This window comes from Cnephaeus nilssonii (assembly GCF_951640355.1).
Source record: "Cnephaeus nilssonii genome assembly, chromosome: 5".
NCBI classification, from domain to species: domain Eukaryota; kingdom Metazoa; phylum Chordata; class Mammalia; order Chiroptera; family Vespertilionidae; genus Cnephaeus; species Cnephaeus nilssonii.
In genome coordinates, this window is record NC_137076.1 from 42,311,690 (window position 1) to 42,339,586 (window position 27,897).

At 35.5% G+C, this 27,897-nt stretch overlaps 1 protein-coding gene across 1 annotated transcript in view; it reads left to right on the forward strand.

Annotated features, from left to right (window-relative positions):
- The window catches only part of SPOCK3 (SPARC (osteonectin), cwcv and kazal like domains proteoglycan 3), a 354,386-nt gene that overhangs the window by 118,406 nt on the left and 208,083 nt on the right, over window positions 1-27,897 (forward strand). Inside the window, exon 3 of the mRNA XM_079770309.1 lies at window positions 23,197-23,242. Within this exon, the coding sequence (XP_079626435.1) occupies window positions 23,197-23,242 (46 nt within the window). The remainder of the gene's footprint in view (window positions 1-23,196; window positions 23,243-27,897) is intronic.

Below are 27,897 nucleotides of genomic sequence, written 5' to 3' on the forward strand. Positions count from 1 at the left end.
CCAAATGTATTCTATCTTTCTGCATCATTCTTGTAATCTGGGTATTTTATCTTAACAATGAATTTCATTTCTAAGCATTCACAATAGCTATGTTCATCAATTTCTGATTAGTAGAAAAATTTCATATTTCACATCGTTTTTATTTCTTATATTATTCATTTATGCAATGATCAAATATTTCTTTTTTTAAAAATATTTTATTTTTATATATTTTATTGATTTTTTACATAGAGGAAAGGAGAGGGATAGAGAGTTAGAAACATCGATGAGAGAGAAACATCGATCAGCTGCCTCCTGCACACTCCCCACTGGGGATGTGCCCGCAACCAATGTACATGCCTTTGACTATAATCAAACCTAGAACCCTTTAGTCCACAGGCTGACGCTCTATCCTCTGAGTCAAACCAGTTAGGGCTCAAAAATTTCTTAAGCAACTGCATTGTGTATGACATCGTGTTAGGGAATGTAGGAGATATAAAAAGAATGAGACCTAGTTCTTGATCTTAAGGAGCTTTTCATTTAGTAGAGTAAGTTAAGAATATATGCAATATTGCAGATGGTTAATACAGAGTGGAAAGTGAATGCTACACCTTGAATAGAGGAAAAATAGTGACAGGGTTTTAAAGACATGCCCATAGTGCTTGGCAGAATAAAAGACAATTAGTTCTCACAAAAATCCTGTGCAATAAAAATTATTGTTAATCCCATTTAACATTTGAAAGCACATCAAATTAGAAATTTTAAGGTAACTTTCAAAGTTCCAGAGCCTGTCACAGTTGATAGAACCCAAAACCCAGCTCCTTTTTGTCTATTTCATATATAAAAGGATGACAGAGATAAAACTTCCATGGTTCTAATTTCAGTTTCCACTGCTGACATTCTTTGGTTTTAACCTTCATATGTCTGATCCATGAATTTTAGTGAATGGAGAATACTTAAGCCTCCAGTAAATGAATTTTATTATATGAAACTATGATGGATTTAATATTTGGCACATTTTTCAATAAAAAAATAAGAACTGAACTTAATTTCTTCTCATGCATTATTATGGTAAAATATATTACTTCCCATAATCTTTCAGAAAATATGAAAATCAATGAACCCAGACTAATTTTACCATTTTATACTTGTTGAAGAATGGATAAAATAAGGTAAAGAAACTAATCACCTAAGTTAGTGAAGAAATGCAAAAATAAAGTATCTAATGAGAATTTAAATATGCCTTAATATACAGGTTTGCAAACATCCTATTTTGTCCTTTTCTTCCTGTGCCATCATTGTAATCTGGGCAGTTTGTTTTTCCTACCAGTGGATATTTATTTTAAGTACCTACAATATCTAGCATGTCATAATGTGTTGGACATAAATGTCTGCATCATAATGAAGTATAGTGTGTGTAATGAAAACATATATTAGTTCTATTTTGAGATAGTATGAACATACCCTGAAGTCAATGTAGTTGGTTGACATTTGTCTTTAATAAGTAGGAAGTATCTCCCCAAGCAGAGATAGTAAGGTACAGGATACAGTCAAGCACAAAATAAAAATCCATATTGCTCTGGAATATGCATACAGAATAGATCCTCTCTATTTTGATTATGACCCACCCTCCACCATGTCACTCGATTACTCTTTGAAAAAGAATAAATTTTATCATATTTCTTTCTTTCATTAGGAGAAGTATATTTTTCATTGAATATAAAATCATATCCACAATTTAAAATTGAAACCAATATAATATGATTATCTCTGACTGTTTAGAAAATTATTCTACATATTAAACAAAAATGAGCTTTGATTAAATTTCTGAGAGGTTCTATTTCTGATTTGTATATCCATATGGGGATAGTTATATCATCATCATTATTATAATCATCATCATCATCACTATCAGTAACTACTAATGAGTTTTTCTCTGTCAGACATTATAACTGGGATTTTATATAAAATATCACATTTAATGTTTACCCCAATCTTCCAAGTTGGCTATTACACTTTTTGGCAAAAAAGAAAATTGTCACACAGAGCAATTGGCATGTCAGATCCCTATTAAATTAGAAAGCAGATCTTTCAATTTGGGATTAGCTGAATCTAAAAACACCATGCTGTGACCTCTTGGAAATGATCATGGAGAGAACATAGAAACTGGGTATAGAAGTCCTGGTCTAAATGTAACACTTGCCTTTTAACAGCCATGTGAGTTTTTTTCTGTGTCCTTGCCAGGGATCTGGCCACTTTGATAAGCAATTTAATAATAAGAGAAAATGTCCTTTATGGTTTATTTTCCTTTCCTCCCCCCCCTTTTTTTTCTTGCTCTTTGAAATCTTTTCCAAGATAAACATTTCAAATACCTATAGTCATTTTTCAGAGTTTTCTAGATTCTGTTATCAGATCAGAGAGGAAGGAGCAGCAACTATGACTTCCTTTCATCCTGATACTTTGGTTGCTTTATATATATGAAAGTGAATTTAGGACATTTTCAAAGACCAAATACATTTTTGGCTACACAGTACATATAGGTAAGGACGAGAGATATATATAGTGATTTCGGAGAGGAAGGGTGAGGGAGAGAGAGCTAGAAACATCATTGGTGAGAGATAATCATTGATTGTCTGCCTCCTGCACATACCCCACTGGGTATCAAGCATGCAACCCCGGGCTTGTGCCCCAACTGGAATCAAACTGCAACCTCCTGGTTCACAGGTCAACACTCAACCACTGAAACACTGCAGCTGGGCTATTTTATTTTTTCTTTAATGTCTATGAGGGTGAGGGCCAGGTCAAGTAGTGCTTTGCATTCAAAAAGACACTCAATAAATGTTTTCCCATTTGAACATTTTTGTATAACTTTGATTGAGGTCATTGTTAACCATCAAGTGATCCAATCACCTTGGATACTCCTGGATAATGCAGGGGGAAGGAGACAAAAGACTTTCTTCAGTTAATCAGGCCCTCACAGTCAAATGGGATTTCCAAGGGCTCTTTGTACCTACAAGATATTTGCTCTGTAATAGGCTCCTATTTATGATTACCCTCATATTTGATATATTTATAACTGATGCTATCACCTAACTTAACTTTTTAGATAAATTTTAAAAATTCTAATTTATTGCTGATTACTAATATGAAATGTGTAATTTATATTGAGTTTTATTCTATTTTTTACTAAAGACACCAAGATGTAGAGCAAAGTATTAGGAGGGTGGACACTTCAAAGGAATACCTACTAGTATGTTCCTGCTTAGATCGCACCAAAACTCTGCTTCCTATGAAAGTGAATTTAGGACAATTTCAAAGACCAAAGTAATCATGCTGACATTTTTGGCGGCACAATCCATATAGGTAAGGATGATTATTAATGTAACTGTCAAGAAAATATTTCTGGACTCCAAAAATTCCATCCAGATTTTAGTTGACACCAGTGAACTCGCCTCAGAGCTGTTCAGTGACATCAAGCCCCTAAATTGCGGGCTTATTCTCAGAGAGGAAAAAATTTGAAAGAGATTAAAATATAAAAGGAAAGTATTCCAGAGAAATTGAAAATTAAAAGAAAAAATGATAGGGGAAGAAAAATATGCATTGCTTTCCTGTGGTAGAAACAATGTTACTATTTGTCTTTCCCATCTGGGGGCTGATAGAGATCATAATTTCTAGTATATTTAGATAATTCATACCTGTCTCTATTCACATCTTTTAATATGTAACCGAAAATTGAGAAACCTTCAAGAGTTCTTACCCAAGTGTATTAGCACATGGATATTCTTGTAAACCATGGAATTTGAACCCAGTGATCATACCATGATAATCTCACAAACTCCATATATTACAAACAAGAGATTTGTGTTTCATACTTGGAGTAACCTTGAGAAACATCCGCCTCCTATGTTTGATTGAGGTCATTGTTAACCATCAAGTGATCTAATCACCTTGAATACTCCTGGATAATGCAGGGGGAAGGAGACAGAAAAGCTTTCTTCAGTTAATCAGGCCCTCACAGCCAAATGGGATTTCCAAGGGCTCTTTGTACCTACAAGATACAAGTCATCCAAGTTACATACACTGCATATTACTAGAAAACTGCCAGTTAGCCTATCTAGGTAATGTGTCATTGGAAGCTGTTTTGCAGACGGCATGCCCAGTGTCACCTGACCTCCCTGACCTTCCAGTGCCACAGAAGACAGGTCACTAGATTGGAACTATCCTGGTGGGAAATTGCCCTTTCCTCTGTTTTAGGATGTGAAATATCATAAAGAGTAGGGATTTGACTGTCAGGAGTAAATATAGTTATATGAAAGATTGATCACTATGAATAACAGCCAGCTCTGGAAAGTGAGCAGAGAAATCTGTAACAGGAAAAAGTGCCTTTGGTGCACTTTGTAAGAATTCTGCTGGTGAGGGATTACCTGTTCCCCCCAGATAACAGATTCACTTGCATTCTTCATTACAGGGAATTTTTAACTCTACTTGCTGCTTTTCCGATGGTCTAAATCCTTTTATCTTTTTAGCGCATATGGCCACCCACCCTGAAACTGGCAAACACTGTCCTGATCTAATTTAATACCTACATTCGAGTATGTTTTGAATATCGCATCACTTAGTCCATATACAACTATGCTAATGTATGAAGTAGCTCAGCAGTGCTCCAACACATTACAGTTGCCAACACCATGAAATCCCATTTACTTTTACCTAGAAGTGTTTGATATTGAATTTGCTTTCCCCTGGATTGTAATTAACAACATTCTGAACTGCTTACAAGATTCAGTTGACTGGCAGTATTAATCACACACTCACACAGAATTGGCTATTGCATTTGGGTTTTTTTCTTATGCATTCTTGGCATCTAATCACTAATTAAAACTAACGAAATGACTCCTTTTATCATGTTCCACGGAAATTTTGTTTTCTTTGTATGTTTAGTCTGTAAAGATCCCCCACCCCCACACATACACACACCCTTTCTATTGGCTCTTGGTGGAATAGAACCAAGAAACAGTATTTCTTGTCAAGAGGAACAGTTTATTCCAGATAATTAAATCCAACAATGTTCAAAGAAAACACAGCAAGGAACATAAATTAAATTCTACCAAGGGATATAGGTCGTTCCCCATGAATGGATTCTGACAAAACAATTTTGTGGGAAGCTTTGAAAAGTTATTAATAGTTTTGAAACTTTTGAGAACTGGCACATTTTGTAGAAGAAAGTAACAAAGTATAGTTCTGTGTTTTAAAATATACTTCAGACATTCACTGTGTGTTTCATCCTTATATTTGACAATATTTTTGAGCTTGTGTCTAAGATTTCTGCATATATACTTTTATGAATGCTAGGATAGATTTATTTTCATGTGCCCACATGATATTTGGAGAAGCAAATAATAAAATGTAAATGTCAAAATACAATAAATTTAGGAAAACTAGATGAATCTTCCCAATGATGGGAGCACCTCTCTATTATCCATAAATATTATATAGAACTAGAGGCCCGATGCACAAAATTTGTGCATGGGTAGGGTCCCTAGGCCTGGCCAGTGATCAGGGCCAATCTGTGGGGCAACTGGCAGGGTAATAGGGAGGTGGGGACGACCTGCTCGCCAGCTGTCCCTGCCCCCGATCGCCCCACTGCCGCTGTCGCTGCTGGTTGCCTCCCTCTGGAGGACAACCTGTGGGGCGATTAGGGGGGCTTCCGCTGGCACCTGCCTTGGCTGGCCTGGGGCCTGCAGGCTGGGGGCAGCTCCTGCATTGAGTGTCTGCCTCCTGGTGGTCAGTGCATATCATAGCCACCGGTCATTCCACTGGTTGTTCCACCGTTTGGTCGATTTGCATATTAGGCTTTTATTATATAGGATTGTATTGTGATATAGCCCAGTCAGACTCTGTTCCAAGAAGACAGAGACACTTTATCTTATTACCTGATTTTGCAGTCTTGCTTAGAACTTGAACGTGATAGATAATAACTATCTGCTGAATAAATAAATGAGTAACAATTATTTAGGTTGCAATTTCTAAATTATTCACATAGCAAAAGTGCTGCTTACACTTGGAAATTAACTCATACAATAACAAATTAGAAAATTGAAGTAAAATAAAAACAATTAAGAGAATGGACTCCAGGAGCAGGTGGTTGGGTTTTGAGTCTTGTGTCTGATATTCACTGGCCGTGGACCTTATCACTTAGACTTTTCTCATCTGTAAACTAAGGTAAATGAAACCTATATCACAGGGCAATTACAATGTTTGAAAAGTAACTGGTATAGAGTGATACCAGCAATATTAGAGATTGTGGTTATTATTGTTACTAGAGGCCCGGTGCACAGCGTGCACTGGTGGGGTCCTTAAGCCTGACCTATGTCCTCTAGCAATCTGGGTCCCTGTGGGAGATGTTGGACTGCCAGTTTTGGCCTGATCCCCACAGGCCAGGCCAAAAGACCCCACTAGTGCACAAATCCATATCCAGGCCTCTAGTATGCATATACGATCTTTGGTTAATCTCTTCCCGCCCTCTCCCCTGTCCCCTTCCCTCTGAGATTCATCAGTCTGTTCGATGTTTCTATGCCTGTGCATTGAGCTTCTGTCCCCTGGTGGTCAGTGCGCGTCATACCTACCAGCTTAGGCTTTTATATATATAGATTATTCCATGATTCTGGACTCTGTGCAGGTATTAAGGAATCATGTAAATATATCAACACCTTGATTTTTCTAGAAACCATATGGCAACATCAAAACATTTAGACTAGCTGAGAATCTGGAAGTAAAGAAGAAAAATATATCTTGCAGCAGCAGATGTGTTTATGCTGAGCTTGCCTATTTATCTCTGCCTAGCCACCTTGCCTATCTCTATACCACCCACCCGCATTGCCATTCCTTCCCAATATACCTGGTCCATGCATACACACACACACACACACACACACACACACACACACACACACACACACAGAGTTATGATCAAGTAATTGTGGCACACATTGACACTTACATTATGATCTCATATATGGTGAACTACTTGTAGTTATTAGACTTATGTGTTTCTTGTGTCTACATGTCTTGTTATTTGCTAGTTCTTGTGCATGCAACATCAGTGCTTGCCAATTTTCAAGCTACAGTTCTTATGCTGTGTCCTCTGACCTTGGTAATATCAGGCTAAGGCAGATTCAACATTCTATATGTAGCTACATTTTGTTACTACCATGTTTATCCCTTTGTAGACTGTAGAACACATGAGAACACATGTATTTTCATCTTCTAGTGGCCAGAACCTGCCATGGTACCTGGGACATAAAAGCTATTAAATGAATATTTGTTAAAAAATCCCTCCCTCCCTCCCTCTGTCATCTCTTTGTTCCTTCCTTTCTCCTTCCTTCCATTTTTCCTTTCTTCTTTCTATAAATAAACTCACATATAATAATTAAGTGCAATAAAAATGAAACCAATTATATAAACTGTATTGTGATGGTTACTATTATTAATCTTTTTTCATAATATTTAAAACTTACTTAGCTTTTGGCTTTATTGGAGTACAAATGAGGAGCATGGAGCACCAATAAAACCAGATATTATATGTTAAACATTAGAATTGAGCCATATTAAAAAAATCATTTTTTTTATATTCAGGGAAAGGAAAAAAGAAGCAGAATTGTTTCTTGTTTTCTTAAAATGTTCTGGTAATTTTAGCTACAAGATTCAATTAGATAAGAACATCTTGTTTGTTTTATTATGAATTTTAATTCTGTACTCTTGATCTATAGCCTTTTGTCTTTGTTTTATAAGAATGAGATAAGAGTAGCATAAAATAGGCAATACAAGATTATTTGCAAATCTGAAGAGCTGTGGAAAGTGTGTGTGTGTGTGTGTGTATGTGTGTGCATATACACACAAAAACACATACATACTTATTAAGAATTATTATCCTTTCAAAACTGATCTTTTCTAATCAAATTGAATACTGGATGAATATCATGTTTTGTTATTTAGGAACACATATTATTCAGTGTCTTGCTTAGTACAAAAGAAAGTGGATGAATTTCAACCATACAACTTTTTTCTTTTCTTATTGATATATGTTAAACGTTTTTTAAATATCAAGTCAGTTCCATGAATACTTTTATAAGTATGTGTCGTGTTTTCACTTCAGTCACTTATATGTGAACTTGATATACCTATGGTACATTTATTTTTATTGCCATCATTCAAAATAATGTAAAAATGGCAAGCTGAGTTTTTAAATGATCTACAGTGAAACCTCAATATAATGGACTAATTCAGGTGAAGGGGTATCCTTTAAAGGAGAAAGTCCATTATATAATAAAGTAGTTTTTCCGAATACCAATGTTAAAAAATTTACAAATTAGTTTACCTGTTTTTACTTATGTAGACACATTTGTGTAATTAAAATTATATATGTGTGATAAGTTCAATTTCACAGAAAAATTCTCAGTATGCATTATAGTAATTTTAAATTTATACTGAAAATGTCTAGTAAATACTTGCATTCACCAGTCACCTTGAGTAAACAAATGCACAGCTGGGGCATGGCTTAGGGCACTTGGGCACATCACTGGACACTCCTTAAAACAGCTGCAAAAACTTACCCTATGGGTCAACAGAACCAATTACCATACACAATGTGGTGTGACCACATGCTAATAATTCCCCAAACATTATTTACAAGCAGTAACTCTTGGATTTAAATATGTAGACTATAGTTGTAGATATATAATATTTATGTCTGTGAAATTATCGGTGTTTTTTCCAACATATGGCCTATTTGCTAAAATTTGTTAAAAATAATAGTGAATTATTAACAAAAAAAAACCCCTTTAATTTAATTATAAGCAAATCTTGGTGAAAAGCATTTTAAACGTAACACAGTGTTGCCCTGACTGGTTTGTTTCAGTGATTAGAGCTTTGGCCCTTGGACCTAAGGGTCTTGGGTTTGATTTCCAGTCAAGGGCATGAACCTAGGTTGCAGGTTTGATCCCCCCCTGGTCAAGTGCTTGCTGGAGGCAACCAATAGATGTGTGTCTCATATTGACAAGAAAAATTTATATGAACTCTAATAATAATAAGCTTAAGTTTGTATTTTATGTCTGGTTGTTTTTTTTTAATTGAACTTATTGGGGTGACATCTATAATAATAAAAGCATAATATGCTAATTAGACCAAACAGCCGAATGACCTTCCGGACGTCATTCCAGACGTCCTTCCAGATGAAGCCGAAGCGGTGGGGGCAGAGGCAGAGGTGGTTAGGGGCGATCAGGCAGGCAGGCAAGCAGTTAGGGATGATCAGGCAGGCAGGCAGGCCGCGGTTAGGAACCAGCAGTCCCAGATTGTGAGAGGGATGTCCGACTGCTGGTTTAGGCCCGATCAGGATCAGGCCTAAACCAGCAGTCAGACATCCCCCAAGGGGTCCTGGATTGCAAGAGGGTGCAGGCCACGCTGAGAGAAGCTCCCCCACTCCCCGCCTGGCATGAATTACATGCACTGGGCCTCTAGTTGGTTAATAAAACCATACAGGTTTCAAGTGCACCACTCTATAACACATAATCTACATATTGTAACACATGCTCACCACCTAAAGTCAAGTATCTTTCAACTATCATTTATTGTCCCCTTTGCCCTCTTTCACCTCCTTTTCTCTCTGGCAATCACCATACTATTGCCTATGTCTGTGTCTTTTTCTTTTCTTTTTTTCTTAATTCCTTCATCTTTTTCACTCAGGCGCCCCCCCCCCCCCCCCCCCCCGACCCGAACCCCTTTCCCTCTGACAGCTTTCAGTCTGTTCCCTATACTTATGAGTCTTTTTCTATTTTGTTGGTTAGTTTATTTTGCTCATTAGATTCCACATATAAGTGAAATCATATGGTGTTTGTCTTTCTCTGACTAGCTTATTTCACTTAGCATAATATTCTCCAGGTCCATCCATGTTGCCACAAAAGGTAAGATTTTGCTTCTTTTTTATGGCCAAGTACAATTCCACTGTGTAAATGTACCACAGCTTTTTATTTATTTATTTTTTTTAAATCAACTGATCTACTAATAGGCACTTGGGCTACTTCCAAATCGTGGCTATTGTACATAATACTGCAATGAACATTTTGTGTTTTATTTTTATTTTATTACAGTTTTGAGTTTATTGGTTGTAATTGGTTATTCAGATTTTCTGATTCTTCCTGGTTCAGTTTTGGAAGATTGATTGTTTTTAGGAATTTATCCATTTACCCTAGATTTACAATCTGTTGGCATATAGTTGTTCATAATATTTTCTTACAATCCTTCATATTTCTTTGCTGTCAGTTGTTACTTACCCTCTTTAATTTCTGATTTTCTTTACTTGGGTCCTTTTTTTCCTGGTTGAGTATGGTTAAAGGTTTGTCAATCTTGTTTATCTTTTCAAAGAACGAGCACTAGATTTTATTGATCTTTTGTATGGCTTTTTTAGACTTTATGATGTTTATTTCTGTTCTGATCTTATTTTCTTTCTTCTACTCACTTTGGGCTTTGTTTGTTGTTGTTTTTCAAGTTCCTTTAGGTGTGAAATAGATTTCTTACTTCAGATTTTCCTTGTTTCTTAAAATAGGACTGTAATGCAGTGACTTTCCCTCTTGGGACTGCTGTCATTGTGCCCCATAGATTTTGGGTTGTTGTGTTCTCATTTACATTTGAGTATGGATTCCACCTGTAACTGACTTGGAATCCTTTTATTGTCTGTTTTTATTTTATTTTAAAATCATTTATTTTGTTGTGTACTTATTTCTTCTGCAATGGTGGGAGAAAATAAAACTGATTCTTCACCACAAATAGGTTTTGAAGCATTGCTGCATAGTATAGGTATACACAGTGAAGTTTACACAATCTTAAAATTAAAGAAACGAGTGACATTTGAAATGCCTTTTCTTGAGACTCTTGACAATGGAAAATGAAATATTGTGGTGTAAAATGAGTAAACTAGTTTCTAACACCCCCTTGTGGTGGCAAACCTCTAAGATGGAACCCAATTGATCCCCACATCCTGGTACGCATGCTTTTGTGCTTAAATTTGGTCTAACAAATAAAATGTGCTATAGTAATTGCATGTTAATCTGAAATTACCGTATGAAAGATCATATTCTGTCTTAGACTTCCTCTCTCACTCTCTGTTGAAGGCCTCATACTAAGGAAAATGATGGTGTGAGCTGGCAAGTGGAGAGAGCATGTGGCAAGAAACTAGGACTGAGCCAGTGAGGGACTGAAATACTCAATCCAAAATTTAGGAAGGACAAAACCTTTGTCCCCCCCCAATATTTGAAAGTTTGGAAGATGATCCTCCCTTGGTGAAACTTTCAGATGAGGATACAGCTTGGTTGGCACCTTGATTGGGAGACTCTGTGGCAGCAGCATTTAGCTTGGCCAGATTTTTGAACGTTAGAAAATATAAGGTAAAGATTTGTTGTTCCAAGCCAGCAATTTTCAACCAGTGTGCCTCAAGAATTTTTAAAACATGCATTACCTGATTATTTAGTCAGGGGCACTGACCTCTTTTCCTTAAATTGTGAAATAAATAAAAAATGACAACAGTCAACACAACAATAGCCATTTGGTATTAATGCTCTGTCTTGACCTATAAATATATAGGTCATATAATAGTGTTACATCTTATTGGTTATGTTGCATAATAAAGTTACATCTGATTGCTTAATTCTTGTTACCAGAAAACCTTATATACTGGTACAAGCAAGACAGCTGATTTTTTAAAAAGTCACTATGAAGCAAAAATAGTAGGTAATTATTATTATTATTTTTGGTAAATTAATAAAAAGTATCCCTATTTTTTGTCAGATAAGCAAAAAAATATAAGATATTTTTTGGTTTTCTGTAGAATTTTAGTAGTAATTAGTTTATGTGTGCCATGAGATGAAAAAGGTTGAAAATCGCTATTCTTTTTGTTTGTCCTCAATATAATCCTTCACTACACATTATAACTCTCATTTCCAGTTGTCTGGTATACTGGGACATTAAAAAACCTATTGTGTTGATGTTTTTGGTGGTATTATCATTTCAGTGTTTCAAGAAATCTGAAATCTAAAACTTAAATAAGGGACAAGCTACAAGATACATAGAATTTTCAAGATACACCCAATTTTTGAATTGAGGAAAGGATCATTCTTTGAGAAAGTCTCCCATCTCTGTAATGCTGAAGATTAAGGAGAAGATACTAGTCACAAAGCCAAGTTTCCAGGGCAAGAATAAATCATACTTTAGTTTAAAGGTTTTTACAAACCAGTGAACTATGACTATAACACTATTACTACAGGTAATGGCAACTGTGCATGAGAATCTCAAATTACACAGGATGAAATAAAATGATAATAACCATGAAAACAAATTGGAAATTGTCTTAAAAATAAAGATTCAATGGGAGCAAACCAGCTTTCAATTTGTATCTAAAAATACCTATGTTCAAAAAGATGTCATTCACAGGTATTAATCATCATAAAGTACCCAGTTGGAAGTAATTGGAATTCACTTATAAAATTTTTCCCTACTATCTATCAGTATAGAATCTGAAAAGGCTTACTTTTGCTGTGGAGAAAAAAACAAACAGAAATATATTATTGATTAAATAATGAAATAACTAACACACCTTGTTTTTAAGGTAGGACATTCTAAAAAAGATAAATATTATTTTGCTTGCATTTATGATGTAAAATTTTCTCTACTTTATACAGTTATTTAATTCATATTTTAAATAGTACCATGTTTTCATTGACTATATGCTAATGACTATCAGAGTGATAATATGTATTTTATATATGTAAATATATAACATTTTCTAAAATTTACCTTTGATATGATACACATTCTTATCTTTGAACTATATTCAATATCTAGTTTTATAGAGTTTTTAAAAGTTATGAGTTATGAACACTAAGAAAATGGCATAAATACCAAAATAATATGAAATAAATATGGGGATATTCATACTGGATTTTGCCCCCAAACTAAACAATAACAGTTTTTGATTTATTAATCTGGAAAGTATTCTAAGATTAGAAATACTTTTATAGCATCAACAGGTTCTTTACCTTAACTTATTCTTTGGTTTTCATTTTAAATTGAGGATAATGATGTCATATTTAATGCACGTTTGAGCATGGAACAGACTGTCCAATCTCAAAGGGAAGGTAGGGTGAATGGGTGGGTAGGAAGATATTAGCTAAAGAATTTATTTGCATATATGCATATATCATGGATATAGACAATAGTGTGATGAAGACCTGGGGTTGTGGGCAGGTGCAGGCTAGAAGGGGTCAATGGGGGGAAAAGGGAACATCTGTGATACTTTCAACAATAAAGAAAACTTAAACTTTTTTTGTGTGATATATCATACAGATTTTTTAGAATCATATTCTTCCTTGGTTCCAGATTATTCATTTTGATTTCCTGTGGTGAAAATAAAATAAGCTCATCTATAGCTTTATATACAAGCTAGATGATAGATTTATGGTCAGAAAGGGGAAATGAAATATTTGGAAAATTTAGAAGCCTTGATATTATGGGAATGAATCACATAGATTCAGAACATTAAACATCTAAAATACTTTTCCCCCCTTCTAAAGAGATTTGCTTTTCTGTGTGGAAATAGAGATGTTTTCCATTAAATTTTGTTTTCTTATTATTTCATAACCATGTTTTATGGATGTAGTATAGAATAGGATCATAGTATGAAACCAGCTTTGCAGGCCATTATGCTTTGCAGGCCGTATGGACTCAGTCATAACTACTCTACTTTGCTGTGATGAGTGCCATAAACAATATGTAAAAGGATGGGTGTGACTGTGTTCTAACAAAACTTAATTTACAGAAAAAGGTGGTGGGCCTGGCCCATGGGACACGAATGCTGACCTGTGGTATAGTGTAATGTTTAAGCATGAAGTCTCTGTGAGCCACACTTCTGGGGTTCAAATCCCACCTCTACTTCTAACTAGCTGTATAATTTTAACAGATTACTTAATCTCTGCTTCATTTTCCTCAGTTGTGAAATTCAAATGATATTGGAAGTACTCACCTCTTACAGATGCATAAAGAATTTAGCACCATTCCCTCTACAGAGCACATGAGCGGTAACTTCAAGCCACTTCCTCCCCAGCTCCAATTTAAGTATGTTAATGTTCTTGTAGTTACAATGAAGATTCCAAATATTTAAAAGTCCTTATTTTATTAATTAAAAGAACGTGTTTTTGCTTCTTTTCCAGATGTGAATGAACTTTAAGTTTTATATATCAATGTAATAGTAACCAGTACTCATCCATATATATCCAGAAGGATTTGTACCTCAATTTGCAGAGTTTTTCAGAGACCATTGAGGTATATCCCAATGGCACTGTCCTTTTCGCACAATATATTTTATTTATGTGTTTAATCTGTGGTGAATCAGGGAGCATGAAATGTTCTCTAAAAAATAAAAGGCTCACCAAAGTGTTATAAATGCATTCTTTCAGGGTCCTAGGACATCACATGGAAAATGAGTGGTACTTTGGTAATGAATGTGACACTTGGGGACCTGAAACAGATAGTTCATCTCATATAGGTAATTTCTTTACAGTCATGCGATGCTTACTTACTCTATCTTGTGATCAAATCACATACTAAGTATTTTTACACAGGGGAATTGCCTCTTTGTGAAATTTGCTGTCTTAAAAATTATACTAGTAATTCTTCCCATAATAGGATGAGATGTGTAAATGAGACTGTCATAATATACAACACATTAAGACACACAGGTTTCCATTGCTATCTTTTAGCTCATAGAATTAGCAAAACCTGAGATATTGAAACATAACAAGTAATAACAGTTAATTTTAGAGAAACTTGAAGGTTTTGCATGAGAAGGTTTAGAGGATAATCACAAAATACAGAAATCCTGCAAAGTTTATTCTTATGTACACATACAAAATTAATCGTTTTTGTCAATAAGTAGAGCAACAGTTTGTTATACTTATTCTTGAGATGTGAATGAGAAAATATAATTGTTGCAGTAAGGTTAAAAATCAGGGATCTTTATGCCTTTTGTAATTCCCTTAAATATAAACATTTTGTTGATTGTCTTATTCCTTAGAAATAAATAGGGTCTTTGACTGTGGGACCTTTGGTCCAATATCTCCTTCCCTGAAGAGATATAGGGCCAACACACTCTCTCTACTTCCTGAATGTGTTTGTGACTATGTCCAATTAGGGTGAAATTTGAAGCCATATACCCTTTTGTCTTTTACTGGCTTGTGGGGAAAAAGTATTAGGGGTTAGGGGTGGTTTTTTTGGAGGCAAGACTTATCCACATAGAGGCCAGTAGGTCCAGGTTAGGAAGTCAGGTGAATAGGTTTAGATGCAGGATATTTTATGGGGATTAGGGGTTGATTGAAAAGTCTAGGAAGAGAAACAAAGTCAGTGGATAAAGAGGAAAATCCCAGAAAAGAATCAATAGAGCATAGATTGATATGTATATACAGGGCCAAGATACTGATGACTCATCAGGATTTGTTCTGAAAAGTTCTCTGCAAGGTCAAGTAGCTGTGTTCTAAGGCTAAAAGCCATTGTTCAGCATCAGACACCCAGAAGGATTGATGTTGTAAGGATTTCTTGAATGGATCACAGCTTAAATCCTGCGAACAAAGGGCAGTTTGGAGGTTCAGTATCTATGTATACAAAGACATGCTGTTATGAAAGACATAATAAACAAGATTTGGAAATTTGTAACTGTCTAATTATATGCTTTGGGGGCTTTCCAGTTATTAATTGCTGTGTAACAAACCACCTTAAAACGTAGGGACTTAAAACCAGTTTATTATTATCTCTCATGCATCTATGCTCTGACTAGGCTCAGTTCTATAGTTAACACTTTGGTTCTTTAATAAGTGATTGTAGTAGAATGGATGCTGGGTTTCAAGTCATTTCGAAGTTCAGAAAGGCTCTCTCATTTGCTGGCAATGAATTTAGATGAAAGTTGGGATATAGAGCAGTGACTTCTCCATGTGACCTGGGCTTCTCTCATAGTGGCTGAATGAATGAAAAGCCTTTTGTAAATTAGCCCTACAAATTCTTGAAATCCACTCTACTACATTCTATTGGTCAAGCAAGGCATGAAAGCCACACTGTTAACAAAGGGAGGAGGATGAGACTTCATCTGTTGTGAGTAGTCGGATGGACGTTATAGTAAGCGAAGCAATTAATGAAGGCCGTCTGTGCAGATTATCTACTCCTATAGGACAGGAGCTTCAGATTCTTCATCTCTAAAGTTATGGAAGACTAGATACTATCTCAACGCCCTTGGAACATTAACTTTCTGGTTTCTATATCCTATGTGAGCATGATTACAAGTTGCCTTCCCTGTGAAGACTTCCCATGTAGAACATTATAGATTTACTAGAGGCCTGATGCACGAAGATTCGTGCAAGAATGGGCCTTTCTTCCGCTGGCTGCCAGCACTGACTTTGCTCCAACCCGAAGCTGCCTTTCTGCCTTTGCTCTGGCCCTGGAGCCGCCTTTCCGCCTTCCCAAGCTGCCCAGAGGCCCGGAGTGGCTGGGGCAGTGCAGAACACCTGTATCATCGCCCTGGCGATGACACAAGCGTCCTGCCCCCGGCTGCTCAGTGCCTGTGTATGCAAATTAACCCGCCATCTTTGTTGGGTTAATTTGCATACTTACTCCTGATTGGCTGGTAGGTGTCATGAAGGTATGGTCAATTTGCATCTTTCTCTTTTATTAGTGTAGATTTGCTTTCTTTCTTTGTTCCCATCATAATTTGTACAGGTTTGTCTTCAAATAGCCAATTATGGAGTGCTTCTGGCCTTCACATTAGATTCTGAGCTCCTTAAAGTCACAGACTATGTTTCACTTAATTTACTTTTTCCTGAGCATTTATTGAATGCACAATAAATGCTCATTGGAATCATTGGGTGTCACAGGCACAAAGTGACAAATCTCTGATAGATCTTTGGGAAGTGAATAGGTCATACTTAATGTGCATTTGGCTTAAAAATCCAGAGGCCACAATGAGATACTAACAAGCTGTTTTCCCACTGCCTGTTCCATATCTTAACAATCTTCCTTCTAGCATATACCAAGTATTTTATTAAATATTTTTATTTTTGTATGATGCTAATTTAAGAAAGACATTATGACAATCACTAGAATGTTTTCCTGGTTATAATAATGATAGGTGCCAATTTTTATGTGCTTATTGTGAACTAGAAACTATACTAATACATTACACATATTGTCTAATCTTTCCACAGCTTAAAGGCATTATTATTAATCTTAATTTCTATAAAAAAACTTAAGAGCAGTTGAAATAGAGTAAGTGGAAGATAGACGGTTCTAACTGTATCAGAACTACTCTTGGCCTTGATATCCTGATGATATATCTTCATCTTTGTTTTTTAAATGTCTAACTCATCCATTGAAATTGTTGCTTTTTTTAATTGTACCATTCTTAAATTCTTGTAATTATTAATTCTGGAATTTTTAAAAATTTTAATCAATTTATTCAAAATGTGAGATATTATATGAATGACATCACTGATAAAACACTACTGCTTTTGGAGGAATCCATTATTGGTAAACTATTACAAATTACATTTTAAATAGTGTATCACTAATGAAAGAAAATGTATAAGTACTTAATATAGTAAAATATGCTTATAAATGCCTTAGAGTAAAAAAAGTACTATCAAGTGTGACTGTCAATTAAAACAAACAACCAAACAACAAAAAAAAGCAAACTAGAGAAATTGCTTTCTTGCTTAGTGTATTATGAAGCCAATGTTATGGCTTCATAGAATTCTTTGTGCTGTAATGATAAAGTGTCTAAATATATAGTTGGCAATACCCTAGCTGAACTTATTTATTTATTTATTTAGTCTCTCTGAGTACACTTTCTAGGTTTCCATAATCATATACAAGGGAGTTCTGCGAATTTGTAACAAAGTCTTATGAACCTTATACCACGTGGATTTTCTTGTTTACATAGCTATAATTGATTAAAATATATCTGACTTGTGAGATGTCTCATATGACTAAAATATTACTTAAATGTTATCTAAATGTCATAAACAGGAACTAATTTACTATACACCTATAATATACCCATATATTTAAATATATATTTCAACATATATGCATGAATATATATATTCAATGCCTGTGTGTATTCCAAATGGTTCACTGCATACAAAGGTCCTGTATAAAATCTGAGATATTCTATCAGACTTCAGATAGGGAAGAGAAGTACTTTGAAAATATTATCACCTGGTCAATTTTGGTATAGATTAGCCATCAGATTTTATACCACAGCTAGAATGGGACTGTCATATCTTTAGTATATTAGTATGCTGTATCAGAAATACCCACCATTGATAATCATCAGCTTAACACCCAGTTTATTTCTGCTATGTGTCTCCAAAAGTATAATCTTCTGTGTCTAATTTTATACTTGTGGAATACTTTTTCTTTAGCTTAAAATACTTTATAGTAGCTGTGCAATATAAATTACAGAATGCTTATGGGAATGTAGGACAAAATTGTGTCCAGTAGGCATCGATAGTATCTCTATTGATTTTTATTTTAAAGTGTCATCCTTAGCTAGCAATATCTTTTCAAATATATTGCCTATACAGCTCTTCATGGACACTGGAACAGATTCAGTGGCTTAACAATGGTTAACATTAATGCCTGAGCATCACCCTTTTTATGTTTACCTCTAGGGGTTGAGTTGTTCTTGGGCATCAAGACTCCTTTTCCCAAGTGATTACTTATCAAAATCTATGAGGATGCTTAATTAATCCCTGACCTAGTTTTTCAAACCTTGTTATTCCTTCAAGCAATGGGAGGATACATCAGTACAGATGTAGCAGTGAATTATTGAATTCAACAGTTGATCTTTGGATATAAATGTGTCCTTCCGATCTACTCTATCTGGTCAAAGCCTGGTTTTAACCAGTTATTGTCACAGAACATTAGTTTCTTATTCTGGGTATGGTGTTTGTTCCCAGGGACCACCTTCCTAAACTTATATTCTATATTTATAAGAGAATAAATACTTAGTCATTTATGTATGAGTTGTTTGTTAGAGCAGAATGTTATAAACAATACAAAAGCATAGACATATGAAGGGCTAACTAAATGATGGTAATATTTACACAAAGATATATTAGGCATTATATATTTTGAAAAAAACATTAATACAATTCTAAAGTGCTCTTAATAAATGTTACACAAAAAAACCTGTATATAAAGGTATATAAAGTTGAATATACAATGTTATTTCAATATATTAAAACGTATGTGAAGAAAATCTTTATTGTTAGTAGCCCATTGTTGTAGGATATTTTGATTCATTTGTCTTGTTGTATTTCCCAATAAATCTGATCAGTAGTCCTCAAAAAGGTGATGTTTTTCCCTCTGAGGAGACATTGGCAGTACCTGGTGACATTTCTATTTGTCACACCTTTAGGGAGGTTGCTACTGGTATCTCCTGGCTAGGGGCTAGGGTTGCTGCTAAACAGCCTGCAGTGAACAGGACAGTCACTCCCCCAATACATCAAATATCTGGCCCAAGTATCATTAAAGCCAAGTTTGAGAAACTGTGCTCTACGTTAAATATGCATTTGATTTAAAATTAGGAAAAATCGAGCATTAAAACCACAAGGAAAGAGTTTAAGTAACAGGATTCAAAAATCAAATTTTGTTAATGTAGATTATTTTTTAAATTAACAAATATTTTGTTAAGTATAAGAAATTGCCTTTGTAATATTGCTGCTGTAACTCACTGGTGTAAGCTTTTGGACAAGAGTGACAGGAATTCAACTTTGCCTGTTGGAATACTCAGGCTTAGTTTCAGTCATGGGAACCTGCACTTCTCCAATTGAGGGCATTTCTTGCAGTTGTTTTTTAAATCCCTCCTTGGTTTATTTTGGATCTAAATTAAAGCCTGAGAACAACCAATATTCACACAAAGCTTTTGACGCAAAAGATTTGCGCTTGAATGAACACTTACGTGAACACACTTTTATCTCGCATCCTGGCAAAATTCCCAAGAAATAATGAGGTGAAACCATCTTCACACACACACACACAAAAGTCTAGTGATATGAGGACACAAAGAAAAATATCTAAAAATAGCTGATAGGCTATTTTGCTTTTTTTTTAATACTGTATCAGATCCCCACAATGGCCATACTTTGAGATTGCCCTTGACATAGCCAAAAGAACCTGGCTCATGTTTATATTATGATTATAGGTTTTTATAACTGTGGTCCCAGACTAACTCAATGTGATTATGCTATTCTGAAGGAAGTTAAATTAAAAGTGGTTGAGGATGGATTTTACCATAACATTATATGTACATACACTTAATTTCTGCTAATCTGTAAAGATCTTGAGTATTTCAAACACTATGTGTTGTGTCAAACATGTTGCTTTCATGTTATCAGTGTTATTAGTGTCTGTTCCACACCTATTCCCCCTTCTAGATCTGTCTTATTTACATGGATGGTGTCACCATTGCAATAAAGACTTACCCACATCTTTTTGGATGATGCCCCTGGAAGCTGTACCACTTCAGAATAGTCTGAGGTGATAGCAGAAACACTTGCCCTGTTGCATTAAATGCTGCAGTCATAAATGTAGGCTTTAAAAAGGCTCATTACATCTAACATTTGGCATTTCACAAATGTTATGAGGAGTCTCTGACTCTTTCTAAGAAAACTAAAAGACCTTGTCTGCAGTGATAAGAGCATGTCTAATGGTGCTGTGGCCCAAAGATATTGAGGAAGATGAATCTTACCCTTGTGATGAACAAGTATGCTTTAGCCTCTCCTTTATGCCAGATGTTGTGCTGCTAGTTTACATTTTGTATAACAAATACCCCAGCAACCTTACCAGATAGGTAGGTATTATTTTCCAGCTTTATTCACAGGGTTCTGAGGTTTAGGTCATCAGCTTTTCTAAAGTTGTGCAGCTAGTAAAAAGTAAAGCCAGCCTTAAAATACCAATTTTCCTGTCTCCAGATTCATCACTCCTGTGCTCATTGTCCAGCTTGTAGTTATATTTCAGGAAAGCTCCAATCCCTCTTCCTGCAGGAAATGAATAAATAGTCATCATCCCCGAACAGTGAGATGTAATCAAAAGAAGAAAATATTTTAAATGAGTGTGATATGATCCCCAGCTAAACTTTAGAGACTTTGAGTGGAATCTTTTAATTTAAAATCTTAGTTGTCCAAGAATTCTATTATGCTAAAACGATTTTTTAAAAGAGATTTTAAAAAGAGACTGAACAATCAATGTTTATTTAATTACCCAGTGGTGTTATCCTCCTTTAATCTAATCCTGGATAATTTTGCAGAATAGAACCTATTATTGTAGATTGCCCCTCTCTTTTTTTATAAGAACATTTTTATTATATTATACTAGAGGCCCAGTGCACGAATTTGTGCATTAGTGGGGTTCCTCTGCCTGGCCTGCAGAATTGGGTCAAAACTGTCTCTCTGACATCCCCCACGGGGTCCCAGATTGCAAGAGGACATAGGCCAGGCTGAGGGTCCCCACTGGTGCACGATCAGGGCTGGGAGGGACCAGGGGAAGGCTCCAGGGCGTGTCCAGCCCATCTTGCTCAGTCCTGATCAGCTGGACCCCAGCAGCAAGCTAATCTACCTGTTGGAGAGTCTGCCCCCTGGTAGTCAGTGCACATCATAGTGACTGGTTGACCAGTTGACTGTCTTCCCCCTGATGGTCAGTGCACGTCATTGCGAGCAGTTGAGCAGCCTTAGAATGTCATTAGCATATTATGCATTGATTGGTTGAACAGCCAACTAGATGACTGGACACTTAACATATTAGGCTTTTATTACATAGGATTATATTATATTATATTTATATTGTTGACAGTATTACTGATGTCCCCCATTTTCTTCCCTTTGCCTCCTTCCACCAGCCCCAGGCATTCACTACACTATTGTCTATGTCCATTGGCTATGCATATAAGATCTTTGGTTAATCTCTTTATTTGAAGTTGGTGAGGTGGGAATGCAGAAGGTGGTAAATGATTAGTCACAATAAAGAAATGTTTTGTAGCAATTTACAATTTTTGAATAAATAAAATTGAGAAATGTATTTATTTCCATTATTAAAATATGCCACATTTTCCTCTCTGTTCTTTGGAAGGTACTAGCGAAGAGCTTAGGAAGGAGATTCAAAGACTCTCCTTGGCCATTCTGCATTTCCTGTGTTCTGTGTTTCCAATGGATTGACTTTGTGTGTCCAAAAGTATTGAGCTAGGAAATGTTTCATTACGGAGCTTCGCAATGTGCTTTTTCTTACTATGGGGAAAATAGCTTATTCATTGAAGCAGTGAAATCTGTTCTACTTAACATAAAAGGTGATATGTATGAAGTATGTATGTGTACAAGACTTTTAGGGTATAAAAACCATTACTAAAGTAAAGTTAGTCAGTTTGTCTTTACTCTTTGTAAATTTTTTTCACTATACTTTACCCCACATCTGTGTTGTATGGTTATATTTACACACTGGGTAGTAAACATATAGTAATGATTTTTTCATATAAAAGATTTAAACTTTAGGCAAGATTGAATTAGGTGTGCATTTTTAAAGCTTCCAATTGCATTTTGATTAACTCCTTAGATAATCAATTAATAAGTGACTGATTTACATAAAGTATATTTATACCTTATAGTCTAGTGGAAAATCACTTGGTATTTTTCCTGCCATATTAATGGTTCCATTTACCATTATAAAGTTATGTAATTGGACACTGGCAAGATACTTTTATAGCTTATTAGATCAGGGTAATTATCTGCATGTTATATTGCATGTTGAATTGCAATTGAAAGTATTGCATTATGATATTTAAATAAAGTGGCAAACCAAAATAGTTAAATTGTGAGAGTAACCATAGACTTGCAATGAAAAATGAACACATTTATTGAAAGATATTTCTATAACATGTAAATAATGTGTTCCATTTTGATAACTTTGTTTTTCTCTTGTTCTTTTTATTTTTTTATTTCTTTATAATTTGCTGCTTGCCATTACAGGAAGTGGAGGTTTGTATTCAGCTTCTGTATTTTCTATTTTATTTTAGATTTTATATGACTCTTTCCATTGTAATAACTCATATCCACTCAATTTACATTATTTTCCCCTTAGGATGATTATTTCCGAACTTGGAGTCCAGGAAAGGCCTTTGATCAGGGTAAGAATCTAATTATTTTAAAATATAAAATCTTTACATGTCTATAATCACTGTTTTGAACATGATATTAACTGTCTGGTTAGATTTTAAGAGCTTAGATGAATGAAAAAACTGCAATAATTGCTTTCATTTCAGAATAATGTAGTTAAAATATATTTATTAGATAACATGATTATGTCAGGATGACTCTTATTATTAGATGCAGATCTTAGGTTACAATTTAGGCTTCTGAGCTATACCATGCCCACTTTTTGTGATACAAGTCACTTCCTCCAATTTTGAATATAGTCTCAAGTACAGTCACTAGGAAATAGACATATTTGTGTAAAAATTCAAAACAAATGGCTTTGGTGTCTCTTTCTCAGTTAATAAAAACTTTTATTTAAGCAGACCTGTCTGGTAAGTAGACTCAGCTAGGTCTTAGGCCCAAATGGAAAAGTCTTACATATAATTGGGGTTTCCCCATACCTCTGTACACACAGTGTGTAGCTCTGGTTTGCTTACTTGAGAAGTAAAAGCAGGGCATTATGCATGGGGAAGGAAGTACTTCTACCTGTACAATGAGAATGAAAACACCAAACTCAGTGCAACGATTATGATATAAATTATTAAACAGATTTGTTTACTGAATTGTACAAATATTAGAACTAGAGACTTTCCTTTTTAAAGTTTGAAACAAAAGAAATTTCTACTTTATAAAGCCTAAACTTACAAAAGATATTACTCCATAAAGTAGTATCACTTAAAAATAGAAATAATTTTTAAGAAAGAGCCATAATGTGTTATTAAAGGAAGCTTAGGTTATGCCTGGGAACTTCTGATTATATATTTATATATTTTGAATGAATGCTTCAACAGCCAGTCTCTCTAAGAGGGAACCAACCTGGGTGGACCTAGACAGGGACTGTTGTCCACATTGATATTAATCTGCAATAGGAAAAAGTCACTCATATCCAAAACCCCTCTTTCATATTAGCTTATTTCTTCTGTACTTCATGTGGCCACCTTGTTTGTGGAGTATGCATTTAAAATTTGCAAAAAAATTAATTTTGATTTGCTTACTAATAAGTCAAGTGAAATGAACCAAAAGGCAAGCAATGAAAAAATAATGACATGCAGACAGAGATATATTTGCAAGCTTTCTTGGGAAATGAATTTTTATGATGTAATTATAAACCTTGAAAAATTAGAGTTATGTATGAAATGGATATTAACACTTAAATTTGCCATATGCAGTGCATCCAATTACAATAAAGATGCTGTGTGTGTGTGTGTGTGGTGATGTGTTGAACAATGATTTATCTCTCACTAAAAAAGTAAAAAATAAAAAAAGATTGCTATAGGGAAGCTTCCAAAACCTTATGTACCTAAAAACAGATTTATTTTAATTTTCAAACAGGTTTTCAGCCTACTAACTTGTCAAAAAACATCGTATTTATGAGGCAAAGAGAAAGATCATGACATGATAATAGCTGATATTTATTGAGTGTCATGTATTGAGTCACTATTCTAAGTATTCAATATATTAGTTCATTTAATCTTCAAAGTAACCACTGCCAGATGATGTGGAAGGTGAGGCACTGAAGGAGGTTAAAGCTCCTGCCCAGGGTCATAGTCCTGCAATGTGACAGTCTGGATTTGGGTCCAGGCAATCTGACCCCTGAACCCCATTTCCTAATTACTATGTGGTACTGTTCCTTGTATGATAGTTTTAAAATAAAATAATGACATACTAACATAATTTTAAAGTTTATGCTTTAAAAATAAATATTTACTTGAATGAACTTTAGAAATAGAACTGGATGCTTTGTTTCTCTGTTTTAGACAATATTTTGTAGACTATCAGACCCTGGGTTTTGATTAATGGAACATGTGTTGTTGGTAAATATACATAAGAAAGTATTATATAGAAAAAGTTAGTTTGAGATACATGTATTTGTTTTTGGCTTTGAGTAAACTTAACTAAGCCATTGGTAGACCATACTGAGGAGTAAGGAAAAACATCCTTTTCCCATTCAATTCTGAATAAGATAAGAGTTCGTCATTTGGAAAGAATAGATGTGAGATGTTGACTTCTAATGTTTGTTGTTTTTCCTGATGATATACTCTTCTGTTAAGTATTATTTTCAAAACCTAATTGAGCTGTTGAACAGAAAATAGAAGACTTTTATGAATGTTTATAATTTTTTATATGCTGTTTTTCATTGGTTTATGAACAGCATAGCACATCAATATAAGTTGATTTTTCACTTTCTTTTTTGGAAATTTGTATATTTCCTGAAAAGAGTGAGGAAAAATTAGCTTAGCATTGCATTTTTTCAAAGTATCAACTTTTTTTTGTTGTTGTCTAAAGTTTTACATATGTCTCCTTTTTCCCTGATTGACCCCCCCCAGCCAATCCCACCCCCGAGGGCAAGCCCCCACCGTGCCAGTGTCTGTGTCCATTGGTTATGCCAATATGCATGCATACAAGTCCTTTGGTTGACCTCTCACCCCCTGCATCTCCCCTGCCATTTATCTCTGGATCTATTTTTGTTCATCAGTTTATGTTAATAATTATATCTCACATGTGAGTGAGATCTAGCATTACATTTTTATGCTTATATTTATGCCATTTTTAAACCATATTTATTATAACATCTACTTCCACCTCTATAGGGTGCTTCACAAAATATGCAGAAAGTAAAGTACCATTAATGAGCATGTAAATTAACATTTCAAAATATAAATGGCATCATTTTTCAGCCTATAATTCCTCGGTACATATATGCATAAACATAGACACATATACATACACACATAAACTTATACATAATTACACATCTACAAACACATTTGCACCTGTAAATTTGCTTCTAGGTAAAGTTAACTAATTGTTCATACATATCTTATCTACCTTTTGGTTTAACTGTCACAGATTTTCCATCTCACATAATTTTTTTTCTTTAATCAGAACATTTCCACTTGGCTTGTTTTAAAAAAATAAAGACTTTTGGTAAAATATAATGGCTTCAAATGAATTTAAGTAAAACTATTTTGGTCATATTAAATCTGCATTAAAATAAAAGAAAACATACCGATGTGCTAAATAAATTGCTTTGGTTATCTGCACTGGAAATTTCTGTGCCATTACTTCTCTTCATTAGTGTGGCTAATCATGACTTGACACAATAGAAATGGACTGAAAAATAGTTTTAATGAGGACATGCATCTTTTTGAATATGGCATAAATATTCTATGTTTATGATGACAAAGGAAAGAAGAAATGCATGGATAAAGTAAAGTAGTAGCATGATAAACATTTTAATGAATGCTTTTGGATAGATATGCTGTAGCTTTAAAACTTTTCTGTTTACTTCTTTTCTCTTTGCTTCCTTAACCCTACATTGTTTTTTGGGTCACATATTAATTTAGGTGTGTAAGTGATAAATTACTGGAATTTTTAGCAGTATTTTCTGACAGTTGTTTAGAGTCTCTGCTTATATTGAAGTGCTATATCTATAAGGATCACCTTTGATTCAAAAGTCTTTTTTTCCCTGCACAATTTGATATTTGGTGCCCTGAAGTGAGAGTTAGGAGCAAAATGTGCTTTCTATCATTCCCTAATTTTACTCTCCAAACAAGTTTGGAGTTTCTCCACTTGGTATCTATCATGGCATTGAATTAGAATCAATCCTACATAATAATAGACAAATATGCAAATTGACCATACCTCCGCTACACCAAAGCCACGCCCACCAGCCCAAGCCACGCCCACCAGCCAATCAGGGTGAGTATGCAAATAAACCAAACCAAGATGGCTACAGCCACCGAGAGAAAGGTTTCCCAGGCAACAGAGGGAAACAAGCTTTCCGCCTGCCCTTGACAGGCCTAAGCCTCCACTCAAGCTACAAAGTTTCAATTATAGAAGGTAAACAAATTCAAACAGAATGGCGGCAGCCATGGAGCTGGAGAGACCAGGCCAGGGTTGCCCGCGGTAACGGAGAAAGCAAAGCTTTCCGCACACCCTAGCCAGGCTCAGGCCTCTGCTTAAGGCTACAAAGTTTCACTTATAGAAGGTGAATTAACTCAAACAGAAATGGCTGCCGGTGGAGCATGCAGGAGGCTTGGCTCCGCTCCAGGCTACAAAGTTTCAATTGTAGAAGGTAAATAAATTCCAGATACCAGTGCCTCTGCTTGGGTCGCCAGGGGGCGTGGCTGGCCTGCAAACCACCTCAGGCCCCTTGCTCAGGCTGCCCCATGCCCCAAGGGAACCCCCACCCTTATCTGGACACCCTTCAGGGCAAACCAGCTGGCCCCCACTCCTGCACCAGGACTCTATCCTATCTAATAAAAGAGTAATATGCAGATTGACCACCACTCCAACACACAATATGTCTGCCCCCATGTGGTCAAATATCCTGCCCCCATGTGGACACAAGATGGCCACCACAAGATGGCCAGCAGGGGAGGGAAGTTGGGAGGCACCCGGCCTGCAAGGGAGGGCAGTTGAGAGGGACCAAGCATGCAAGGGAGGGAAGTTGGAGGCGATCAACCCTGCAGGGGAGGGCAGTTAGGGGTGACCGGGCCAGCAGAGGAGGGAAGTTGGGGGCAAACAGGCTGGCAGGGGAGCAATTAGGCATCAATCAGGCTGACAGCAGAGTGGTTAGGGGGTG